Here is a 27,097-nt window from a genome sequence, read left to right on the forward strand (position 1 = left end):
TTCTTACAGGCTTGTTTGTCCCAGAGTTTCCCATGTGTGTGTGGCAGTGAGATTTGGGGTTCTGGGGTTCCTGTTCTCATGAGGATCCTGAATGCAAGCTGGTTTGTGTGTAGGTAACCTGGAACCTGACGGCAGGAAGATAATTTTACCCTATAAAGGGCTCGCGGATGGGGATCTGGGGAAATAAGAACCGGTCTAGGCTGGATCTCAACTTTAGGCGCCGAAAAACCGAAGTTCCCTAACTTTTCCTCCAGAGGGGAGAGGAAGGGTGTTATGAAGTTTAAAAGGGAAGTCCCGCCCTCTTCCCGGTTTATGATTGGTCAGAACCGACCCCACCCCAGCCAGGCGGTGGGCCCGATTGGCTGCTGGAAGGGACCGGGTCGAGCGAGGCCCCCAGGGCCCCAGGTGGCAGGTGGGGCGGGCCCGGCGCGCTCCGGGGCGTCCGCTGCTCTGGCTCTCGCGCTCGCAGCCCACAGCCCGCAGCCTGCAGCCAGCAGCCCACAGCCCGCAGCCGGGTGGGGGATCCAGAACCTTTGAGAGCTGTGGCCATGAAGAGCCTCAAGTCCCGGCTGTGGAGGCAGGACGCGCCCGCCCCCACGTCGCCCTCATCGCCCACCGCAGTGGCCAGCACGGTGAGCAGTTCTTGTGGCGGGGACCCTCTCTCTTGCGCTCCTCACCGAGGCTCTGAGCTTCCTGGAGGAGTCCCGCGTACCCTCTCCCTTTGACTTTTGCGGGGTATCCCATTCCCACTCCTTTCCGCGGGGGAAGGGGACCCCTCTCTCTGTCTTGCCGTGGTGCCACCCTGCTCTTCGCGTGTCCCCATCGCGCTAGGCGCCCGCGATTCCGGAGACCAGGTGGCCCCGGTCTTCCACCCGGTGCCGCCGGTGCGGACTCCGGACCCACCAGGCTCCGTGGCTTCCACTTCGGCCAGAGTTGGGAGAGACGTTACGTGTTCTCCGCTGGAGGGAGGCTGTCACAGGGGAAGCCTGGTTCTCAGCCAGGCTGGGCAAGAATAGGGATCTCGTATGCAGACAAAGCCCCGCTTGTGTTTGACCCTCGAGGTGATTGTCCTGTTGGCTGAGTAAATCCCACCTATGGGGCAGGTGGGTGCGGAACACGGGTGCCGGCCGAGCCTGGCCTCTGTGTGCGGGCGGAGAGAAGTGGAGCTGTACAGCTTCTCTCTGTAAGTTGGCAGAGGGAACAGAAATCTTGGGAAACATCCTGACTGCAGATGTTGGAGCTTGGATAATTTGGCAGGTTAGAATGGCCGTATCATCAAAATTCTGTCATTGAGGAAGTTCCATTTTAAAAGTCTTACAGAGTCAAACACAGAGGAGAGGGAATGTGCCACACTGCCCGATTAGCTGGTGGTCGTAATTAAAATGGACCTTTATAATTTTATATATTTCACCAAAGGCTAATAAGCTTCTTATAAGAATACAAATTAATCAGTGCCTGGTTTTGAATTAATTCAGATCTCTGTCTCTCTAAAGGATCACCCTAGTAGTAGTTTAGTTGGCCTTAAAGGAAACTGGAGAAACTAGACTTAAAAAAAAACAAAACAAAAAAACGAGGAAAATGATTCTGAGTCTGGGTGTGGTGATGCCTGTTAGTAATCCCAGCACTTGGGTGGCAGAGGCAGGAGGATCACGAGTTCAAGGCCAGCCTGGGCTATGTAGGAAGTTGGAGCCCTGGCTTATAGGAGAATCTGACTCAAAACAAGCCAGCAAGCCAGCAAACAAACAAACAAACAAGGTGGGACAGGCAGGGGCTGAAAAAGAAGTGGTAATAGAGCCGGAAGCATGGTCTTTGGTGTTTGACCATGCCTGAATGTGCTTTGTAAATTCACAGGAAAAAAAGTTTTTCTCTCGCTTGACTTAAAAACTATTTGGCAGGAAAATGTAGTGTAGCCATGGTTACAGATCAGCTTCTTCCCCAACATAGCAGAAGAGCTCCCTTTCTCCAGACTCCCCAGGTTGCTTTGCACCAAGGATTTATGTTCTCACTTGGAGGTTTATGTCCCTTCGTTTCACTCCTGCTTTCTAGAAGCTTCCAGGCTGTAGCTGTTGTTAGTGTTGTCAGTGTGTGCCTTGGCTTGGTACACTCATGAGTTTGTCTTCAGCACGCACCACACCGAGCGTTCTGCCGTTTCTTAAAATAACACCGCTAACACTTAAATGCACGGTGCAAAAGCTGTTCTCTCTGAAGCAGCAGACACTTCTCAGTTTGTTGAGGTGCAGAATAAACTTTGTAGGGGTTTTGAAATGAAAGTAGCTGGATGAAATGAAAGTAGCCCAGCAGGAGCCAGCCAGCCACCAGTAGTGTCATGTGGGTGAAGGGGAAGGACAGACCCTGTAGTGTGTGTGTGTGTGTGTGTGTGTGTGTGTGTGTGTGTTCTGTTCTGACTGACGGGCCCCCTCTCTTCATCTCTCCTTTTGTCCTTAAACTTTTTTGAATAAATCCAGCACATGACTTAATGTCTGTCAGGAACAAAAATATTTACAACGGACTATCAGAGCATCAGTCTCTTATCTCTGTCCTTCAGCCCCACCTTCCTCAGAAGCCACAGGGTTATTATTTGCCTTCATGATCCTCCAGGGGAAAGCACATCCCAGCTAACTCGAACACACACACACACACACACACACACACACACACACACACACACAACATACACACACACACAAGCACATACACATACACACACACACAAACACACACAACACAAGCACACACATACACACAAACATGCACACATACAAACACACACACAAACACATACACATATACACACAAACACACACATACACAAGCGCACACACACATAAACATGCTCACACACAAACAAACACACATACACATAAGCACATACACACACACAAACACAAACACACACAAACGCGCACACACAGTTTTTATAGAAATAGCAGCACAGGTATCTGATAGGTAAGATGCAGTGTCTCCAGGTACTTTAATTTTTAAATTTTGTTTATTTATTTGTGTTTGCTTGTGTATGGGCACTGCATGTCACAGTGTGTATGTAGAGGTCAAAGGACACTAGCAGGAGTCCTAGTGGATCCTGGGGATCAAACTCCGGTCAGTCCTGGTGGCAGAGCCCTTTACTTATGGTGTTGTCTCACAGACCCTCAGGGTACTTTCAATCTGTATTTCCTTTGTGAGTGAACCCGACTCTTTTTTCCTTGTTCTTCTGAACCTCCTTCATCTTTGCTAGAAACAGTTGTCCTTTCTACCTTTCTGTGTGTTGTTGATTTGTGTATGGACTTCATATCCAGGAAACTGACACCTTTTGTACAAACATCTAAGATTAATTCTTAGTTATTTGTTATGATTCTTTATGGTCATAATATTCCCTATGCAGAAAATTGTTGTTTTTATACAATTTAACTTTTGGTTTTATGACTTTATGTTACATGTTGGTTTCTTAAATGGCAATATTGAACAACAAAACCCTTCCAAATTTCTTGTGGTGTGTTTTTTATTTTTTACTTTGTTACACTTATTTATTTAGGCAGGATCTCACTACGTAGCCCTGGCTGCCCTGAAATGCACTCTGTAGACCAGGCTGTCTACATAGATAGACCATTTGCCTCTGTCTCCCAGAGTGCTGGGATTAGAGGCGTGGGCCACCCCACCTGGCTCAGTTTCATTTTTAAAGATTTATTCCCTGTAATGTAAGAGGGTGTACAGCCTGGTTTCTTTTTCCTGCCCCACCTCCAGGCTTCGAGTCTCCTAATGTGAGTCTTAAAACATTCATTTAACTTTCATGGCAATGATCATAATTGACTCTGAGCAACTTGGATATGTTTATACTGTAGCTGTCTTTGCTTCTATCTCAGCTTAACTAGCTGAGCAACAGACTTCGAGATGTAGATGTGTGAGTGTTTTATGGTGGTGTGCAGTACACAGCATCACTCCCTGCCAAGTATAGTTATATGCAGAAGTATGTTTAAATATTCTCACCAGCAGCAGCAGCAGCAGCAGCAGCAGTGTTAGATCAGTGCCAAGGGGTTAGAATTCACTCACTACGATGTGGGAAGTGCACTTGACAGTGGTACATGTTGGTAGTATCTATTTGAAGGTTGATCATCTATTGTTCGTATTTGGAGTTAGTAGCATCTATTAACCACAAGCTTGGAAATCTCTGTGTTATATTTGTTTGTTCTCAGTGGAGGTCTTACTTGATAGCCCAGGCTGGCCTGGAACTCACTATATAGCCCGGGCTGGCCTCAAATTCATGGCAATCCCCCTGCCTCTGCCTCCCAGATGTTGAATTAACAGGTGTGAGCCCCCACACCTGACATACATTTATTCTCTCTCTCTCTCTCTCTCTCTCTCTCTCTCTCTCTCTCTCTCTCTCTTTCTCTCTCTCTCTCCCTCCCTCTCTCTTTCTCTCTTGGTTTTTTCTTTTTCTTTTAAATGATTTTTCCCCCCATTTTTTGTTTTTGGTAGCAGGGTTTCTCTGTGTAGCTTTGGCTGTCCTGCACTTGCTTTGTAGACCAGGCTGGCCTTGAATACACTTTCACCTGCTTCTGCCTCCCTGAGTGCTGGGATTAAAGGCATGTGCCACCACGCCTGCCTGCCTGTCTGTCTCTCTCTCTGTTTAAAGATTATTTATTTATTTTATATTCATTGGTGTTTTGCCTGTATGTGTGTCTGTGTGAGGGTGTCAGATCCCCTGGAACTACACATTTATTCTTAATTTCTAAATTGGAGCTTCAGCTTCCCAATGGAGTCATTAAATGACTGGCAGTACTGCATCAGATCTTTATCAGTTATATGATGTACAGTAATACTAGGCTTGCTCATCTTCATGGAGTTCAGATTAGGACATTTGAGCAACAAAATTAAGGGACTATATTTCTAGATGAAGTAGACGTGCTGAAACAAATACTGAGGCATCTTTTGGCAGGACTATCTATCCCCTTTACATCTTATGTACCTTCTGTGTTATAATTTATTAAGCTCTTTAAAAAACATTAGGCATATGCATGTGAGTTGTGTGGTTGTGGGTGTAGTATCTGTAGAGGCCAGAGGAGGGCGTCAGATCCCTTGGTGCTAGAGTTAATGAGCTGTTATTGGTGCCGAAAACAAAACTTGGATCCCAAGCAAGAGCATCAAGTGCTCTTAACCGCTGACTGCAGCCTGGTTTATTAAGTCCTTGACTGTAAACGTCATTTTGCTAATCTTTCTCTAGGCTACTTGTTATATAACATTGTGGATTGAATAAGTCAACTAAATATCTTCTGAAGCATCTTGCTAGTCTCAGTCAGTACCTGTCCAAACAACTGATGTTTCTAAAGGATTAAAGTTACAAATAGAGGAACTTGGGAAAACAAAAACCAAAAACCAAAACAAAATACAAGCAACAAAACAAAACAAAACAAAAACAAACAAACAAACAAACAAAAAAATCAAAATGCACTCCTTTTTGTTCCCGTCAGGGCTATTAGCTCCTATGTATTAGAAAGCAGAAGGGTCTAACCAGGCATTTGTTTTAGTTGTAGTTCTGAGAACGAAGGCTTCCTGTCTTAGGCCCTGAGATTTGAGTGTGTTTGATATGATGCTAATGTTAACACTGCTGTGACTTGGGGATAATGTGAATAATCAAGAGCTCAAATTGTTATGCTTATTCTAAATTTGGGATAAGCACAGTTTACTCACTGTCATTACAGAGCCCAGCCTTTAATGAAAAGCGTTTACCTTAATTGATGCTTTGTTCAGACAGCTTATCATGTGTCCCCATGTTACTGCCTTGTGGCCCTGGAAGGAGGTTAGGAAGGAAGAGGCTCTTTTTTTGAGCTTATGGAGATGGCTCAGTTGGGGGAAATGCTTGCTTTGCAGGCATGGGGACCCAGAGCCCCAGAACCCAGGTGGGAAAAGCTTACAATCCCCATGCAGGGAGGAGGAGACAGGCAGATCCTTAGCCACTGCTGACCACACATGCTAGCCCACTTAGAAACTCTAGGCCAATGAGAGACCCAGTCTCAGAACAAGAAGGGCCGTTGCTGCTGAGGAATGACAGTCCAGCTTGCCCTCTGATTTCACATGTTGGGTGCACACATGTGCACGCATGCACCCACAGAGCTCTTTTTTTTTTTTTTTTTAATATAATTCAGCTTCAGGCTGAACGCTGCCTCAGGTTCACCCGGAAATGGATCCATACCTGAACCGCAGATTCTTTTCCCCACAGTGTCTAAGCTCTTTTTTCTTTTAGCTTTTAAGATTTTTAATTATATGTGTCTCTGTGTGTGTGTATGTTACACATATGAGTTTATGTGCTCTCGAAGCCCAAAGTGGGAAGTGGGTGTCAGACCCAGTGAAGCTGGGTTTGCAGATAGTTGTGAGTCACCTGACATGAATGTTGAGAACTGGACTAACATCTTCTGGAAGACCAGCCAGTGTTCTAGCCACTCCTCCAGCCTCTTAAGCTCATATATATATGTATATATGTACTATATATATTTATGTATATATATATATGTACTATATATACTTATGTATATGTATATATGTACTATATATACATATGGATATGTATATATAGTCTTTTAACCACTTCCACTCTTCCCTTTAACTCTGTCCACATCCTCTCAATATGTTTTCCTCCCTGCTTCATGTCTTTTCCCCCATAGTCCACAGACTTGGGTGATAATTTAGGACTTTAATTACCTTATTATGCATACACATTCAAAAGCATCAGGTTAGAAACTGGAAGTTACTTTATTTTCTAAATCTACACGTGCATGTTTTCACACATGTGAGGGAGCATGTGTTGAGTGTATACGCTCATGCATGTGGAGAGCCAAGGACAACCTCAGATGTCACAACTTCAGGAGCACCCCTTGGAGACAGGATTCATATTGGCTGAATCGAGTCCCAGCAATCCTCCTGTCTCCACTTTCCCAGGGCTGGGATTACAAGCACACACTATTCTGGCTTTCTATATGGATTTGGGAGCTCAAATTTAGGCCTGCAGGCTTGCAAGGCAAGCACTTAACCACCCTAGCTATCTCTCCAGCCCGTAGTCACATTATCTAGTCTTAAAAAACTATGGAAAACATGAGTTGGGATCAACAATGGGTTAATAATTATATCCTCTTTGGAGAATTAGATAATTCCAAGGCAGGGGCAGAGGGAGCAAAGCTTGGACTCACTTTTCATACTGGAATGGAAGAATGCTATCAAAGATTGGACTTTGAAACCACAATGGCGAGGCCCTCCTCCCCAGCAGGGATGGGGCCTTTTAAGCATGATAAGGCCAATGGACTGCACTTTAACAAGGATTTAAAATAGCCGGGCGTGGTGGCGCACGCCTTTAATCCCAGCACACTTTAATCCCAGACAAACCACTGTGATTTCGAGGCCAGCCTGATTTACAAAGTGAATCCAGGACAGCCAGGGCTATCAAACAGAGAAGCCCTGTCTTCAAAAGCCAAAAATCAAACCAAAATAAACAAATAAAATAACATCATTAGTTACCTTGGAAGATTCTAGGGCACAGATAGATGCATATCTGGTGGTTTTTTTTGTTTGTTTGTTTTTGTTTTTGTTTTTTTTAAACAGGGTTTCTCTGTGTAACCCTGGGCTGTCCTGGAACTCCCTCTGTTGACCAGGCTGGCCTTGAACTCATAGAGATCTGTCTTCCTCTGCCTCCCAAGTGCTGGGATTAAAGGTGTGCACCACCACTGCCTGCCTACAGATAGACATTCTTTTAAGCTAGAGAAAATAAAGACAGATAAAATGTTTCTGGTTCTTTGCCTTTGTGAACTGTATCTCAGCTTAACAACATCCCTGAACTGGGAAGCCCTTACAACAGATGAATAAGGGCTGAGCTAGTTCATCACATATTTTGTTTTAGCTAATGAATGAGAAAGGGGTGATGGGCTTCATGTCTTACAGTTTTACAGTTCTGAATGAGGTAACGGATTTCGAGTCTGGACAGAGTGACCATTAGGGGCTACCAATGTCTCAATAAAGAAAGACCGGCAGCCATTTATTTATGTTCAGTGCCACACTGGATTTCCAATAAGAAGAGCCACATGCAAACACAAAAGCACTTCACATTCATAGCCAGTGTCTTTAGAAATACACAGGACAGAGGATCATGGGAAGGAGCCATCAAAATTCTGGTTGTGTGAAACTAAGTTTGTTCATAAAAGGGAAGAGATACAGGAGGAGCCTAGAGATCCCAAGAGATGTAAGGGTTTAGAAGCCATTATTAACCAATCCATTAACCAAATGGTGGATGTTTGGAGCCCCTGAGTAAATAGCCGTAGACAATTGTGGAAGTGTAACCAGCAGCTGGAAACTGCGTATGGAATCCTTTAACAGATTTTAGTGTGACAGTGGAGGTGATAGGATTGTGAAGACTGTCTCTCAGAGGATATTTAGAAGAACACTGACAGATGAAAGGATAGAAGTCTAGCGTTTGCTTCAGAATGTGCTGGAGTGGTGAGAGGGCATACAGTTGAAGTAGGATTGGTCATAACTTCGCAACTGAACCTGGTGCTCATAATGAATGCATTTGCTTTAATGGTCTTATTGACAATTTAGCCAATGTTCTAAATGAACCCAGAACAAGCCTCACTCAATTCCTGTGTGTCCACCCGTCACTTCTCACCCAACCCTGTACCCTAAACCTCTCTCTCCTAGGGGCTGGGCTTCTGTCCCTCCACCTGCCCCCCCACCCCCACCAGCTTCTCTTTCCTATATAACTTAGCCATTCTGACTTGCACTCTCTTGGCCCCTTGGCATCCTGGTCAGCTTGCCCCCATCTCTCTCCTTCACCCTCATCATCCAGTCCAGTCTGCTGGCCTTGTTCAGTCTACAGCCTTCCAGATGCCTCTGGCTAAATTCTCCTTCATACCTACAATAAACCTTCTCATTCATACCTCAGAGTGGTCAGGTTCTCGTTTTTCACTCACTAGAAAGCTTCTATAATAAATATCTAGTCATAGCCTCCAAGAATTTGAACATAAATTAGACATAAAACCTTAACAAGAAATAGTGTCAGTACCCAGGCGTGATGGCACACGCCTGTAATCCTAGCACTCATGAGGTAGAGGCAGCCAGATTTCTGTGAGTTCAGGGCCAACCTGCTCTACAAAATGAGTCCAGAGCAGCCGAGGCTACACAGAGAAACCCTGTCTCAAAAACCAAAATAAAATAAAAAACAGACAAAAGAGATAGCATCCAAACTATGACAGAGGTCTGTGTAAATCCGGGGTTGAGGAGGTGCCTCGCCAGTAAGTGCCTGAAAGTGTCAGGACCTGTGTTTGATCTTCAAGCCCAGTTATGGTACATGCTTGTAATTTCAGCACTGGGAAGGTGGAGCTGGGGATCTCTGGGGCTGGGTGGGCAGCCAACACAGCGGGACATGTGGTGAGTCCCAGGCCCCTGGGAGCCTCTGTCTCAAGCAACTAGGTGAGGAAGGTCATGTGAGGTTGTCTTCTGAATTCCACTTGCACACGCATGAGCATGTACTTACCTTGTGCACACTCTCTCTCACAGTCTATGCACAAGAGGTGTGCAGGCGTTGCTGTAGGAGCATAGATGTGTAGGGTGGGTTCAGAGGAAAGATTGGAAGCTTAACAATTAGAATGGCCTTTGAGGCAGAAGAGCAGTGTGTGTGTGTGTGTGTGTGTGTGTGTGTGTGTGTGTGTGTGTGTGTGTAAAGTTAAGCAGCTTTCTGAGGGGGCAGTAGGTTTAAAAACCAGCTCTGGAAACCAGTGTTGGTGAAAGATAAGTATTAGGATTTAAGAATTTGGGAGGCAGCGGGGTGTGGTGGCATATGCCTTTAATCCCAGCTGTGAGTTCCAGGCCAGTGTGATCTATAAAGCGAGTCCAGGATAGTCAAGGTTACACTGAGAAATCCTGTCTCAAAAAACAAACAAACAAACAAACAAACAAACAAAGAATTTGGGAGGCAGGAAAGTGGCAGGAGGCTATCTTACGACATATAGGAGTTGTTTTGTTTTTTCCTTAAAAAAAAACTTGAATTAAAGTTTTTAATTATTTGACACTTTAAACTGTTTTTTTTTTAAGAAATCTTGGTAGGGCTTTGGAGTTTTTTTCCTCAGAAATGATTACCATAGCGACGTAACAACCTCGTCTCTCTCTCCTCTCCTAGAGAGAGCTAAAGATGAGCAGAATTAAGTTGTCAGCCATGCTGAACTTACAGTGGGGTCTCGGGAAGAGAGAGCTAAGAAGATAGATAAAGCATTGCAGCATGCGCACCCTCTCCCCATCACAAGAAGCCTTTCCTGCTCCCCATCAGGGCTAGGCAAGTATTTGCCCTGCCACCTAAGGGTGCTAATGTTCCCACAGGCATGAGCAGTCATGGGAGATAGGCCCACGTGGTTTCTTTAGGGAACTTGCTCTCAGAACAGATGGCTGGAGAGTGGGATGGCTGACTCACACTGCCTTGCCCCCTCCCCTAAATGGTAAGGCAATGAAAGTTCTTGTTAGCTGTTCCATAGTTAAACAATGGATATATGTTCTTTTAGAGCTAGGAATTCAGTAAACCAGTCAACCAACCAGCCAAACAAACAACTGAACCAAACCAAAACCCAACCACCCCAGACCAATCGGATGGTTTGTAATCGCAGAGGGTTTTGTTGAAAGTTATAAATGGTGAACATCTCCAAATGGTGACGTCTCCAACATGGTGCCCCAAAGAGGAGCTAACACGTTAGTTCAATCAAAGATCCTGGAAAAGCAGGCTGTGACGAGCCTGTGTGAGGCCCTTATCTTCAGCACCAGGAAGCTGATCATGCGTGTTTATTGAAGAAGACAAAGTATAGTTGAAGATAAACAGCCGAATAGGAGTCCATTTACAGCACCATTAATGGTGGCCTGGTGGACAGAGCTAGGTCCAGGACAGCCAGGGCTATACTGAGAAACCCTGTCTCAGAAAAGCAAGAACAAAAATTTAAAGCTGGGCCTTTGTACCTTGAACTGTATGAAAGTGGGGAGAGGAGACTTATCTAGCTCAGCTTGGCCTCAGACTACGTAGTGGAGGCTGGCTCTGAACCCTGAGCCTTCTGCCCCCAAGTGCTGGGATTCCAGGCAGGTATAGCCGCTCCCAGCTAGAGAGAGGTCTCGGAACTGTGATTCATTTTATGATTCATTTCTCTTTTCTTGACAGATTTTTAAAAAAAAGATATCTTAATTTTTTATTATTTATAACTGTGTGTCTATGGATATGTGCGTGTGAGTTTAGGTGGCCGAGGAGGCTAGAAGCAGAGCATGTCTTGGAGCTGTAGTTATTTCAAGCCACCAATATGAGTGCTGGGAACTGAACTTGGTCCTCTGCAAGAGCAGGAAGTGCTCCCCCGGCTCAGTTTTTGAAACAGGGTTTCTCTGTGTGATAGGCCCTCGCTGGACTCACTTTTAGACTCAAGAAGATCCACCTGCCTCTGCCTCTGCCTCACAAGTGCTGAGATTAAAGCCTCGCACCACCACGCCCGGCTCAAGAAGTGCTTTTAACCACTTCAAAACAAAGCAAAAAACCAGCTAAGCAGCCAGCTAACTACCCAGCCCACTGTAAATTGTAAGCAGAAATCACAGTGAAGGACAAGTAGGTAAGTGAGGAAAGTGAAGGCACTTTTCTGTCTTAGCAAAGGCCTATCGTGAGCCAAAGGCTGGCTGGCTGCAGCCTCTGGAAGCGCCTGGACAGCGGGAAGGGGCAGCTAGCACGCTGGTGCTTCAGGAGCGAGCTCTGAGGCCTGGGCAGCTTGACCCGGGCCTTGCCCCTCCTGGTAATTGGTTTCATGACCTTTGGCAAACTACTTGCACATATTTGTTTCTGAATCTGGAAAATTCACAACTGTTTTGCCAGGCAGTTGTGAGTGTTAAGTAAGATACAGTATAATCAATCAGTGCTTGGCCAATGCTTAGTACCCGTCCTGTGGGCACCTCTTTCCTTGAGAGACTTTGTCACAGCCAGCAGCAGCAACCACTTGGCTCTGTTGCCTTTCCAGTTGTGCATATGCAAACGCCTTTTCAATCTTTTCATTACTGAGGAAGTCAAGCACTTGCAGGCTCTTATGTAGCCTGGACTTCCAAAATTCACCCACATCTGCCTCTGGTAGCTGCCTTGAAGGAGGTGACTGCAGTCTCTTATTTATCAGTGACAGGGAAGTAGTATTTCTCCATCCTTCAGTCTCCTGGGTTGAGCACTGGGAGCTGAGAGGCTCCCAGCTTTGTGAAGGAGCCTCTGTCAAGATAAAGCAGCAAGTGTGTGAGCCAGGGCAAGCTACTGGCCCAGGGTGGGGCGGAGGCGTGGGAGTGGGGAGTCAGTCAGGTGTCCCTTTATTCCGAGCTGCTCCCTGACTCTCAGTGCACTCACAGTGCTATCAGAGTCTGCCTGCATCATCTTAGGAATAAACCTAAGAAGGAAACCACATGTCCATTAAGTGGTCTCTTCCTCCTTCCTCTTCCCTGTCCCCTGGCAACCACCAATCTGCTGACTGAACCACTTAATCTGAAGCTTAACAGAGGTGGGTGGAAGTTGCCCAGGAAAGGGCAGAAACCATCCAGAGGGAGAGGCTAAGGCAGAGAGGAGAAACAGAGCGGAGTGAGGGAGCTAGCTGGAGGTCAGATCGGCAACCCAGCATTGTTGGATCCTAGAATACTACCCAGAAGGTTGCGCGGGAAGTAGGCAGTGTCTTAAAAGATGCCATCTTTAAGAGTGTTGCACTTGGGGTTAGGATAGAGCGATGGACTGGTTGTCAAGAGCACTGGTTGCTCTTCCAGAGGACCTGAGTTCAGTTTCCATCATTTACATTTGTGATAACTCACAAGTGGGTGTAACTCTAGACTCAGGAGGTCTGATGGCCTCTTCTGGCTCCATGGGCATCCAGCTGGCCTGGTGTGCCTGTGGTGCACAGGCATCCATGCAGGCAAAACACCCATAGACAGAAATATATGTCTATATGTTCTCTAGCATCTGTCTGTCTGTCTACCTGTCATCTGTCTCTCCAAACACATATATGCAAGTACACACACAGTTACCTATATTCAAACACAAAAGAAAAGAGTTGCGCTTGTACTGTGAATGCAGAGCTGGGAGTCCCATGTTCAAGTGCGGTTTTCATGGGTGGATCTTTGTGGACTCCCTGATGAGAACAGATTTGAGAGGATCAAGCTTGTAGCAGTTCCCAGCTGTTACAGACTGTTGTAGACTGGAGCTGGTGAGGGCCCAGAGCATGCAGTGGTGAGGAGATTGGAGAAACGGCCACCCAAGACCCACACAAGAGATCCACCATCCAGAATCCCACCCACTCCTCACCTGAGAGCTTCCCACAGTCCCCGTGTTTGAAGCTGGCCTGTGACTACCTGGTAATTGTGCTCTTAGCTGGGTAGAGACCTGATGTGTACCCATGCATCAGCAGCCCAGGTGGTTGTTTAAATAGTCTTCTCTGTAGACAGTTGAGATGAATGGCTCAATGTGCTCTTAGAGTTTGGAAAAATACCCCTGGCAGCTGAAGTTAGTAGCTAATAGTCCCTGGAAGCTGGAGTTTTAGCAGACATGTGCTCAATTTCTTCCATTTCTATGATGAAAAATTGAAACTTAATTAAGGAGACTAGCACAGTGAAGTAGGGTGATTTTGCTGGTTAGGGTCAGAAGTTGATATGTGTACGTGTGTGTGTGTGTGTGTGTGTGTGTGTATGTGTGTGTGTGTGTGTGTATGCACCTACATGTGCATGGAAGTCAGCAGGCAACTTGAAGGAGGTGGTTCTTTCCTTCCGTGTGGTTCAAGGATTAAACTCAAACTAGCAGGCTTGGCACCAAGTGCCCTTACATGCGGAGCTCTCTCACGGCCCTGGCTATATTTTCTCTACACATGAAGATGTATACAAAACATATAGAGTTTATATACTGTTTTTCATTGAACCATTTGGAGGTAAGATATAGAATTATATTTCAGCATAAATACTATAGCACATACCACTTGAGTGGGTCAGCTTTAGTTAAAGAGATGACTCAGCAGTTAAGAGCACTGGCTGCTCTTCCAGGGGGCCTGGGTTCAATTCCCAGCACCCACATGGAAGCTCACAGCTGGCTGTAACCTCATTTTCAGAGGATCTGACTCCCTCTTCTGGCCTTTGTGGGCATTGCACACATGTAGTGTGCAGACCTGCATGAAGGCCAAATGCCCACATACACAAAATAAAAATAAATCGTTAAAAAAAAAAAAATAGAACAGGGCATCTTAAATATCTCTAGTGTGATGTGCTGTATGAAACTATAACTCAAAGATGAGGACATACAAAGGTGGTATAGATAAGAGTCTCAAGAAGAATGAGTTTTGTTCTCAGGCTAGCTTTCGAAGTCTAGCCATGCTAAGGCACGATGTGGATGGCTTCTACCATGCCTGTGGGACAGTCATGCTGGCTGGTAATGTGTTTTTATATTGATTCCCCTAAGGCAATATAAATACCAGGATGCTCACTTAGGCAGGAAATTCTCTGTCGGCCGCCAAGTCAAGGGGTGCTGGTGTTCCCCCAATCTACAGAGTAGTTGGTGTCAAGCAGATGGCCTCAGGATATGTGTGAGCTTTGAAGCTGGCTCCCCTCTGGCCGGCCTACCTGCCTGCCTTTCTTTCATTCATTCATATTCTCTCTCTCTCTCTCTCTCTCTCTCTCTCTCTCTCTCTCTCTCTCTCCCCCCACTCCTTCCTCCTTCTTTCCCCCCCTCCCCTCCTTCCTTTCTTTTTCTTTTTTCCTAATGTCATGCTCCAGACCCCATTCCTGCAGCCCACTGCCCTGCAGGTCACACTGAAAGATCTGAAACTTGGGATGGAACCTCCAGGAGACTGCTGTCCGAGAGCTGTATAAACACCACACTCAGGGGCTCTGTTCCTTTATTCTCTGAGAAGTAAATGCTTTCCTGCTGTGGGCTGATGTACGTGTGTGTGTGTGTGTGTGTGTGTGTGTGTGTGTGTGTGTGTGTGTGTGTGTCTGTGTGTGTCTGTGTGGTATATGTATATATCCTCATGTGTTAGAGAAGTGTGTGGTGTGACCTCACTTTTTTTTGTTGTTGTTTGTTTCAAGATGTATTTATTGAAGCTGGGCACAGTGGCCCACACCTATAATCCTAGCACTTAGGAACGCAGAGGCAGACAGTTCTCTGTGAGTTCAAGGTCAGCCTGGTTTACAAAGCGAGTCTAAGACAGCCACGGCTAAACAGAGAAACCCTGTCTCAACAAAACAAAACAAACCCAAAAAACAAAAAACCAAAACAGAAACAAATGTATTATTTATTTTTATTTATATGTGTATGTTGCCTAGGGAATGTAAACAAAAAATTCAGTGTATGTCTCTAAATATCTAAATAGATATATAAATTACTGAAATATTCAGAATAGCTCAAATGAATCTGGAAATTAGATTATTGTGTCTCATATTTTGACTATTAAAATAAACTTTCTACTTAATAATTTTAGCTAATAGAAGCTCATTTTCTGTTGGTTTATTTAAGAAGGATTTTTATAAAAATAAATTTTTCTTTGATGTGAATTATTCTTTGCTTTATGTTTATGAATGCATCCCACAGGAGTGTCTGGAAGACAGGGTGTCAACGATCCACCATTGGGTGCTAGGAATTTAGATTCTCTTCAAGAGCAACAAGCAAGCGCTCTTAACTGCCGAGCTATCTCCCCCGCATCCCTACTTTGTGTTTTTGTTTACTTTTTTATGCAAAAAGAAAATTTTAGAAATGGCCAAAACCAGTGCCTTTGAGCTTTACCATCAGCTCTATTGATCAGAGACAGCCTAGAGTGGCGGAGACCCATGGCAAGATGGAAGAAACCCTTGCTGTGGCTCCAAGCACATGCCTAAAATGCTCAGGTCTGGAGCAGAGCACTTTACTTGGGTAAGCCTCTGATGTTTATCTTGCACCTGACCACAATTTTTAAAAAGAGATTTATTTATTTATTATTATGTATACAGTGCTCTGCCTGCATGTACCTATACTCCAGAAGAGGTCATCAGATCACATTACAGATGGTTGTGAGCCACCATGTGGTTGCTGGGAGTTGAACTCAGGACCTTTGGAAGAACAGGCAGTGCTCTTAACCTGAGCCATCTCTCCAGGCCCCTGACCAGAAAATTTAAAGTCTATAAAAGGAACATTTTGGAAGCTGTGCAACAATGTGTAGAGAAATTTAAGCATCAGTGGCCAATCTGTCAACTGTTCGTTTTTTTTTTTTTTTTGTCAGGCATGTCTGAGGCCTGGATTGGCTCAGCTCTGAAAGTAGAAAATGGCGCTCACACCCTGAGGTAAAGTGAAGAGTGCCTAGATCCAGAAGAAAACGTTCCTGGGCTTTAGTTCAACCCGCTTTTCCTGTGGAGAATAGCACAGTTTTTATTTCTCTGCAGAGCTGGTTTCAGTGGTTGGCTGAACAAAGCCTGCTTGATATGGAACGAACTTCATAAAGGTGACAAAGGGCACATTTTTCCCTCCGCTAACTTTCAGCACAGAGTGGAACACTGTTTGATGACGGGTTTTATACTTAGGACTGTCGGAGTGTCGCATTCCATGGTGTAATTCATAGTTGTCAATGTGCTCTTTCAACTGGTTGACACTAATGGGCACAGTCCGGGCTCATTTAATTGAGAATGAGTCATTGGACCAACCTGTAGATTTGCCAGTGTTTAAGTTATAGTTCCTTTGAGAATAATAATTCCAGCAAAGATTTTAGGCTTTTTTTTTTCTTTTCTTTCTTTCTTCTTCTTCTTTTTTTAATCTCAACTCTTTATTGCCTACCCCAATGTCCTCCTGTTATTTCTGGGAACTATTTCTAGCCCCCTTGTAAATGGCCTCTCTCTGAGTATAGTGCCAGCATAGCTTGCTATTATAGGTAGGTTTTTCTTTCTTTATCTCACTGTTCATGGTCTACCAGACACTGCTTTCAGGCAGCTTATATTTACTAGGCGAGGTATGCCAGGGGTTTGTGGTGGTTTGAATAGGAATGGTCCCCATAGGCTTTGAATGTTTGGTCATCAGGGAGTGGGACTACTTGACAGGGGTTAGGAGGTGTGGCCTTGCTGGAGTGGGAGTGGCCTTGTTGGAGGAAGTGTATCACTGGACATGGGCTTTGGTGTTTCAAATGCTCACGCCAGGCCCAGTGTCTCTCTCTGTCTCTCTCTTCCTGCTGCCTGCTGATCCAGATGTAGAACTCTCAGCTCCCTCTCCTGCAGTGGGTCTGCTGCATGAAGCCTTGATGACAATGGACTAAACTTTTTGAACTGTAAGGCAGCCCCAATGAAATGTTGTCCTTTATAAGAGTTGCCATGGTCATGGTGTCTCTCCACAGCAATGGAAACCCTACCTAAGGCCCTGTTCTTTTCCTCTGTCTCCCTCCCTCCTTTTCTCCTCCTCTTTCCTTACACTCACTTCCTGATAGGGATGGGCTATCTCAAACGAAGTCTGTCAGCTTAAGCCCTCTTTGTCCAGAGACCTGCCTGCCCATCCCTACTTGTGTCCTTTATTGTGGTTTTCTGTCTTTAGGCGGGATGCCCTGCAAATGGCCTGGTTTCCATCAAGCTCCTTTCTTTACCTTCTCTGGTTTTCACAGCTAGAATTGGGTTGAAGTTTGTACTAAGGAAATTGTCATTTTTGTCATTGGTTCAGAGTTTTGTGGTTCTGGCCTCTCCTGAGATACGATCTGTCACACACACACATCACACACACACACACACACACACACACACACACACACACACACACACACACACACACCACATCTTTAGAGGTTTGTAGATACAGCTCATTTTTTAGGGTGCTTTCCTAGCATGTACAAAGCCCTGGGCTTGATCCGCACCACCATATAATCCCAGAGCTGTAATGTGCACCAGTGACCTCAACATCACAAATCCTAAATCATCCATGGCTACATAGTGCATTTGAGGCCGGCCTGGGCTATGTGAAACCCTGCCTTAAATACATACATACACATACACACACACACACACACACACACACACACACACACACACACACACCTCTCATGGCTCTGCCATAAACAAACAAACAAACAAACAAACAAATAAATAAATGTGTGTATGTTTCCATTTGCTCCAGCATTCTTTATAATTCAGATCAATCTATTCCTTTTCAGTTTTTTGTTTTTGTCTTTCTTTCTTTCTTTCTTTCTTTCTTTTTTTTTTTTTTGAGACAGGGTCTCTGTAGCCTTGGCTGTCCTGGACTCACTCTGTAGACCAGACTGACCTCGAACTCACAGTGATCCGAATGCCTCTGCCTCCTGAGTGCTGTGATTAAAGGTGTGCACCACCACACCTGGCTGTGTGTGTGTGTGTGTGTGTGTGTGTGTATTTTTTAAAATGTATTTATTAAATGTTTAGAATCTTATGATTTGAAGGGACCTTACAGTTTTCTAGAGCAGTGGCTAGGTGACCTTTGAGCTTTTTGACTGCAGCCCCCAGGGTGTGATGTGGAGGTGATGGATGACTCTGTCCCTAATGCCGGCCCAGGACCTGGAATGAGGTGAGGACATGTGCTCATGGCTAGTGAAGGTTCGTAGTCATTTTGTTTCCAGCGAGAGGCTCAGGAGTCTTAGCTCTATTCAGATGAAGGCTAATGGACCGGGCTGACAGACTCAGAGGCTGGTAGCTCCAACTACAGACTTGCACTTAGGGCTCTGGGTGTTGGTGCCTGGCTTACTGCTCAGCGTGACTGACATCGCCAGCGGCTGGTGCTTGGGAACTACTGAAATCCCTGGTTATACACAGCAGCTGTTGGTACCAGCTAGCACTTTGGTCCTTAATACCAGCTAGCATCTTTGGATTTTGGGACCCTTACAGACCTGCCTCACCCCACCCCATCCCCCAGCCTCCAAAGCTGGATCTTTGACTTTCAAGACTTTGTAGGTCCTTGGAGCCTTCCAGCATCCGCAGCCTGTAGTCTCTCATCACCTCTCATCAGCCTTTGTTAGCCTGGACTCTGGGCGCCTGCCTGTTTTGTATACTACTGCCCTTTATTGTAGATGCCATCTTTGCCCAGGCTGACCACTGTTTCAGCCACTGGCTTAGCCTGCACTATGTTGGTTTAAAAAAAAATAAAATCACAAGCAGACAAAAAATAAAAAGTAAAAAATCAACCCACAGAAACCTTCTTGGTGGTGGAATGTTGTAATAATCTAGGGCAGCATGGAAGGGTGTCTCACCACTGATGCAAAAAAAAAAAAACCCCAAAAAAGCCTGGGTGGGGCATACAAATGAAACACAGCCGCCCCAGTCACTGGCCCCCTGCTGAGTTAGTCAGGCCGCTCAGGCTCCAGCAGGAGGGAGAATAGCATCAGGGTTATCTGTAGTTCAAGGCTTGCTTTGCCTGGTATGGCCTCCCAGGCCTCTGGGGTGGTCTGGAATGGTTGCAGCTTGGGTGAGGCCTCCTGAAGGAGCCAGGACTTATTTGCTGTGGGCTTTCCAGCAGGAATGCTATTAGAGTAAAGCACAGAGTGTCCAGAACACCCGGCTGCCTTGAGGGGGTCCGGCCGAGGGACAAGAGGGCTCCCATGCTATCTGAAAGCCTGATTGGCTCGTACTTGGCAGTTTCTCTCATTCATCGAAAACGAAAAATACTGAAGGAAAAAAAAAAGCCATTAAAGGGAGCTTGCAATAAAGGCTTAATGAAAGCTCAACATAAAACTTAACAGTCTCAGTGTTTCCCAGGACCAACTCTTCCCCTGTGCTCTAGAGAGCTCCCTCTGATCCACTGGGACAACTTTCATGTAGCCAAAGGGGATGTTAGCTGAGTGGGTCTCCTCTAAATACACCAGCCCTTCTCAAAGGGTTTTGTAGAGATGGTTCAGCAGTTAGGAGTGCATAGTATTCTTGCAGAGGACCCTGGTTTGGTTCCTGGTACCCGTGTAATGGGCTTATACCTCCAGTAATTCCAGTTCCAAGACATCTGGCTCCCTCGCCTGGCCTCAGGCACCTGCACACATGTGGTGTACACACACACACACACACACACACACACACACACACACAAGTAAATAAATCTCTTCCCCCCCCCCATGTAAAGATCGGTGTACTCTTCTCTGCCTCCAAATAGACCTGAGAGAGAGAGAGAGAGAGAGAGAGAGAGAGAGAGAGAGAGAGATGAGAAGAGCGGGAAGGGTTGTCCTCTTCTAACTGGGTTGATAATGTCTGGGACCGTGGGACAAAGAGTGGGTGGCCTTCGGCGGTGAGAGAGTTTTCCGGATCACAGCCAGTAAGGAAACAAAGACCTTAGTTTTGTATCTTTGGGGAACTCTGTTCTGCTATGCGACCCCGGGTGGATTCTTCTAGACAGGAGCTCATCCTCACTGTGCCTTTTTAGGCTTCAGGAGACCAGACCTCAGGCAGAGCGTGTCCGTCCTACCTAGACTTCCGACCTACAGGACTGTGAACTTACATATTTGTAGTCATCTGTTATACGGCATAGAAATTAATATGGGTAGCTTTCATACAAGTATATAGAGATATTTGTAAACAAATCTTTTAGGTTAGAAAATCAGATTAGAGGAAGGTATAGGCATAATTCTAAAAGAGTCAGAAAAATATTTCCCATGGACAAAGGCATGGAAAGATCCACAGATGATCAGAAAAAATGTGGCAGGGTTAGAAAAATGTAAAGATTTTCTATTTCTCTGTTATAATGCATTTGTAATTAAGATAGATTTCTGTTAGTATAAAACATTTGTATAATGTTAGGATTTTATTTGGAGATTTATTACTATATGAAACACTTGCTAGAGGTACATATAAAGATACTATATTGATTATTTAATATTGTTTTATTATCAATAAGATAATTGGTACCATAATCTGTAGGTAATAAAAACCTTACATTTAGAATATGGGCCAGTTCACTAGACTACCATTGAAATATCTTTAAACACATTTTAGCACATTAAAACATTAATTTTGTGTATATATATAATTTTATGTGCCCACATATCTGTTAGTCCATGGGTCACATGTCAGAAAGCAACTCACACAAGTTGGTTTTCTCCCTCCACTGCGTGGGTCCTCGAGATTGAACTCAGCTCTTCAGGCTTGGCTGCAAGCTCCTTCATCCACTGAGCCATCTCTCCAGTCCCCGATGAGATGGCTTTTACTACCCAACGTTGGTATGGGGGATACACAGGCCTGTACCTATTTTAAAAAGACATTCCATGTAGGGCTGTAAATGGAAGCTGGAATTAGCCGTTTCATGGAGGCATTAAAGCATCTGTATCTTTGTCCCTGTAGCTTCAGGTCGGCCCTGTTGGTCATGGCCTTTCCTCATGTACAGCTGAGGATGTGGAATGGAGGTTTCCCGATTGCTCTGCATTGATTGCATTCTAGCTGGGGGAACCTCTGGACATTGTGGGTGAGGCTGAGTCAGGAAGAGGAAGGAACTGCACTTAGGACTTATTACAGACACTTTAGGGTGCGGTCCTGTGTACACCCTAGAAAATTCAATGTCTCATTTAAGTCCTGAGGCTGTCCTGGAGTTTTGTTTTGTTACGCTGGTTCTGACCTGGCAGACATGCTTTCTTGTGGTTGCTTCTGACTGCTTAGATTGAGGCTGCTCCTTAAGAGGGACCGTGCTTAGGGAAGGGTGCTTCTGTGCTCTGAAGAGGAGAACCCTATCTGTCCTCATTTTTGCATGAAACTTACTGATTAAAACTGACATTCCTGGGCTAGAAAGATGGCTTAGTGGTTAAGAGCCCTTGCTGTTCATCCAGAGAACTAGAGTGCATTTCCCAGCATCCACACCGAGTGCTTCACAACCTGTTGTCACTCCAGGGGACCCTCTTCTGGCCTCTTCAGGCAACACACACACACACACACACACACACACACACACACACACACACACACTACAGCTTCAATAAAGCAGAATACAATGTGAGTTTGTATAATTACTTATTAATTATGAGATTTAGGTAAATATTAGTGACAAGAATATTAGCCACCAGAGGGTTTTAAACAAAGGAGTGGCATGATTTGGGATGGGCTTAAGAACACATTTTCCGAGGCTAGACAGATGACTCATCTGTTTAAGGCCCTTGCCGCTCTTACAGAGGACCGAGGTTCCATCCCCAGCACCACATGTGGCTCACAGCTCTCTGTAACCCTAGCTCCCATCTGTACCAGGCCTGCAATGCACATAGTGCACATACATGCAGGCAAAAAATAAATACATCTAAACACATAATAAAAAGAAAATACAGCCTGGCGGTGGTGATGCATGCCTTTAATCCCAGCACTCGGGAGGCAGAGGAGGGCAGATCTCTGTGAGTTTGAAGCCAGCCCGGTCTACAAAGTGAGTTCAGGACAGTCAAGCTACACAAAGAAACACTGTCTCAAAAAACAAAACAAAACCAAAAGAAGAGAAAAGAAAAGAAAATACTATAGTGTGTGTAGAATTAACCTGTGGAGGAGATGAGGAAGAAGCAGGGCCAGGGAAACTAGTTAAAAATTAATGTAGTCAGGCCGGGCGTGGTGGCGCACGCCTTTAATCCCAGCACTCGGGAGGCAGAGGCAGGCGGATCGCTGTGAGTTCGAGGCCAGCCTGGTCTACAAAGCGAGTCTAGGATAGCCAAGGCTACACAGAGAAACCTTGTCTCAAAAAACCAAAAAAAAAAAAAAAAAAAAAAAAAAAAAAAATTAATGTAGTCCATGATGCAGAGACAAGAAATGGTATGAGCCGGTACCATCCTTACTGCCATCCGATAACATGTTGGTTTTATTCTGTGCTATTTTTAAAGTGTTCATTTGCATATTTCCATATATTTTCACTTGAAGTAATGAAAACTGTTGAGATGGTGATTAAATATAATATACACACAAGTTTAATTAAAAACTCATATTTCGAGCCAGGTGTGGTGGCTCCTGCCTGCAATTCTAGCACTCAGAGAGTCAGAGGCAGAGGCAGGCCGATCTCTGTGAGTTCAAGGTCAGCCTGTTCTACAAAGTCAGTCCAGGACAGCCAAGGCTACACAGAGAAACCCTGTCTTGAAAAAACAAACCAAATCAACCAACCAACCAAACAAACAAGTCTAAAGGAATAGCAAGCACCTCTGATTAAATGCCTATGATATGCTAATCTGCATATGTTCTGATACTGCTTATGGAGGCTTCCTGGACACTGAGCCCTAGAACCTACTTAGCCAGGGCTCTGCTGGTTCAGAATGGTAACAATAGAAAAATACACAACTGTCTAGTTCAGAGTTGTTCATTATTTTCCTTAAACATTTCCCTTAAACTTTAATAATAAAAAAAATCCAGATGTGGTAGCTCACACCTATAGTCCCCCAGGAGCAGAGGCAGGAAGATCTTTGTCAGCTAGAGGACAGCCTGGTCTATATAGGTGCAGGCCAGCCATGCTACATAGTGAGATCCTGCCTTTAAAAAAAAAAAAATATATATATATATATATATATATGTGTGTGTGTGTGTGTGTGTGTGTGTGTGTATGTATATATATATATATATATATATATATTATAAAATACTGAATAGAAAAAAAATAACGTGGTGGATATGAAAGCTAGCCACACCTGACAATACCAGAATGTTGTTAGTCAACATGTGAAAACCCAGTGAGCTAAAACTCCTATTACACAGAGAACCCCACACCCCTCGGCCAGCCAAGACCATAACACTTGCCATCATCAGACAAGAGGTTATGAGTGTCAGCACTTATGCACTGTAATTGTGATGCTCAGATCAATATAGGTATCTACAGCCTCATACTAAAGTAACAAGGACCTTTGAACTTTAGGCAATTTGAAACAGCAATTTGAAAGTAGGTTGCATTCTTTGGCATTCTCTGTCCCTCTTTTATTTTATTCTAATTACATTGTAAAATATAGAATAGTTTGATAGGGAAGAGCAAGAAGCTGGGCTACTCAACGGTTTGCCTTACGTCAAGCTCCTCAGTCTTTTTTTTTTTTTTTTTTTTTTGCTTGCCTCATGTTTATTTGTAAAAACAGCATAGGACACTGGTCATCTGTAAATAGTGTGTAGGTGGGTGTGTCACACCAGTCCATCTGTCTTCACATAGGCAGAAGCCTTTTCTATGGGGCCTTCACAGGGGCCTGGGCAGCTTTGGGAGCCTGAGCTGGGGCTGCAGCCTGGGCCTTAGCTGTGGCTTTCGCCTTGGTTTGAACCTTGGGCTGTGGTTGGTAGAGCCTACGACCCTTGTTCATGTAGCTTCGAATCTTCTTCCCAAGCTTGGGATGAGCGATGAAGCTCCTCAGTCTTACCTGCAGGTTCCCTTTGAGGACGCTCGATACCTTCCACAGCTGTGTCCTGAAGTGCGAAAGGAAGGTTTCAGGTGTAAGAGCTGAACTGCGTTCATGAGGAAGTGTGTGCTCCCAGCTCCACGCTGCCTGATGATGGCAGTGCGTCCTTACCCAACAGCTGTCTTCCCATCCACCAAACTCCCTTGTTCTGTTGTTTTTTGAGACAGTGTCTCTCTGCAGCCCGGGTACACCCGGACCTTACTATCTAGCCTAGGCAGGCGTCGCACTAGTGGCTGTTCTGCCTTGATTTCCCAAGTGATGGTATTCCGGTGTGTGCTGTCATACCTGTGTGGAGCTGAATTTAGAAAGGCTGTAGTTTGGATGGAGGCAGGGTGAGGGTGTTTGTAGTAAGGCAGGAGGAACACGCCTGGCCTCAAATTGATGAGGGAGCCTGACAGGGCCTGGGACAGCCACCCTTTAAGGCCTCTTCCAAGCCTCCCAGCTGTAGCTCTCTGGCCACCTTCTGGCTTCAGACTTAGGGCTAACGGCCATGGTGGCTTCTACCATTATTAGCTTTCTGGAAGATTTCCTGTGTGGTTTTTTTTTTGTGTGTCTAAGATGTACCCTGTTTTTCTTATGGCAACTGAATAGTTTTTTAAAATCCCTTCCTAGTGAAGAAGCCTGGGCAGCAATGCTCACTGTAGAAAATGTGGCAAACCCAGAGGATCTAAGGAAAACACACCTCTTGTCCTATACCTTGCAGCTGTGAACTCAATGTTACATTGCATTGTGGAGTATTTAATCTATTAAAATTGAGGTCGTACCTATCCGTCCAATGTGCCAGGCTCTGTGATCTTAATCCTAGTCCAGATGAAAAGGAAACTGAAGCCAATTGAAAGAGAATTAGAGAAACTACTTAGTGAACACACACACACACACACACACACACACACACACATTTGTTTTGTTCTGTTTTCTTTTTTTTTGTTTGTTTGTTTTTTCAAGACAAGGTTTCTCTGTGTAGCCTTGGCTGTCTTGAACTTTGTAGACCAGGCTGGCATCAAACTCACGAGATCTGCTTGCCTCTGCCTCCTTGAGTGCTGGGATTACAGGTGTGGGCCACCGTGTCTGGCTATGAACTTATGTTTTAAGATATGAGTTTTAGAGGGATTTGCTTGCATGATAAAGGAACAGCAGAGAATCTACTTTTAGCTCTTGAGAAAAATCAGTACTAATAATTTTCAGTTTTCTCTGCTTAGAAATTTGTAAAAAGTTTTATTAGGTTACACCCAATGATTGCCAGGAGAAGACTGCTGCCTTAGCTCCACCACAGAGGCGCTTGCTCAGGTTGAAAGGACGGTGTGAAAGGTGATGGGTCTCCTCCAGGAAGGAAGTATTGGCTGCCTCCTTTTACCACCACAATAAATTCACCTTAGTTTTGTTTAATCTAAGACTCAGTCCTGGCTGTGTTGTTAGGAGTAGCATCTTGTTGAAATTTTGCTGATGCGCTAAACTTCATCTTATTAATATATAATGAGAGGCGAATAGCTGGCCGGTGGGGGGTGCTTCCTTCAGCGCCCAGGGGAGAAGGAAGCTTGCGTGGTGAGGTGGACGGATCCCTGAGAGCCACGACTTGTAAAGTGACCCTGTCAGCGGTGTGCGCGCTCCACCTTCCTTTCTCTGTCTCTGCGTGGCTGGAGCAGGGGTCCCTGAAACTTGCCCCAAACACCCTTCTCTCCTCGTCCAGGTACAGTCTGTAGTGCAGTCTCTTGGTCCCCATTTCTTGGTTAAATGATAATTCAGGAAGTACATAAAATCAGGCCAGAGTCCACCACCTGCACAGAGAGTGCTGACTTAGCTCCATCATAGAGGTGCTTGCTCAGGTTGGACGGGCAGTATGAAAGGTGATGGGGTCTGCTCCCGGAAGTGTTGGCTGCCTCCTCACACAGCCGCTCAGCAGCCTGTGTTCCCTGCAACAATTTAAAGGACTCCGCCTTTCTTATGTGACTGACTCTTCAGGAGCCAGCGTGGTCTAGGGCGGAGGAATCAGTGCTAAGATTGAAATGTCTGCATTTCCATCGGAGAGGCCCACACGTTTACCACAGACTAGTTCCTATAGCTGGACAAGATGGTCCCCTAGGAAGCCCAATTCTGCCATAAGCAAATATGAGCTATATTTAAAAGTCTAAAGTCCTTTACTATCACAAGGGAGAGTTCTTAGCTACTCTACACATCACTGTGCAGCTTGTGGGGGGAAATAATTACTATTTTGAAGCCATTAAATTTGCTAAAGTCCCCTCGAGGCTTTTTTAAATTGAGGAATTTGGGTCTCCTTTCTCAAACACATTTTTTTTTTTTTGCGTGCGTATGTGGGATGATATGAGTGCAGATGCCTGGGTACATGAGTGTTGGGTGTGCATGCATTTGTGTGCATCTGGAGGACCAAGCGTGACAGGGGCATATCCTTTGGCCACCCTCCCCTTTGTTTACAGAGTCAGGGTTTGTCCATGAACCTGGAAGTTACTAACCTCAGTCAGCAGGTCCTGAGGCAGTACCTCACTTTTGTCTCTTGAGTGCAGGGATTACAAGCCATTCCTCTCTGCCATTTTACTTGGGTTCTGGGGAATCGAACTCTGGTCTTCATGCTTGCATAGCAAGTGCTTTATCCACTGAGCCATCTCCCTTCCTCAGGAGTCACTGTTCAAACAAATAGAAGGAGAGTTGTTTGAGGCCACCCCTCCACTCTCTGCTTGGGATGGCTTGCTACAAGGAGAAAATGGTAACGGAATAAGAATCACATTTGAGGCTGCCCTGGGTGTGCGCTCGGTTTG

General features: G+C 45.2%; 1 protein-coding gene across 1 annotated transcript in view; it reads left to right on the forward strand.

Moving 5' to 3' along the window:
• The first annotated feature begins 375 nt into the window (after positions 1-375).
• UACA (uveal autoantigen with coiled-coil domains and ankyrin repeats) overlaps positions 376-27,097 on the forward strand; it is an 87,157-nt gene continuing 60,435 nt past the window's right edge. Inside the window, exon 1 of the mRNA XM_084782530.1 lies at positions 376-632. Within this exon, the coding sequence (XP_084638656.1) occupies positions 549-632 (84 nt within the window). The 5' untranslated portion in view covers positions 376-548. The remainder of the gene's footprint in view (positions 633-27,097) is intronic.

This window comes from Acomys minous (assembly GCF_964271855.1).
Source record: "Acomys minous genome assembly, chromosome: 5".
NCBI lineage: Eukaryota > Metazoa > Chordata > Mammalia > Rodentia > Muridae > Acomys > Acomys minous.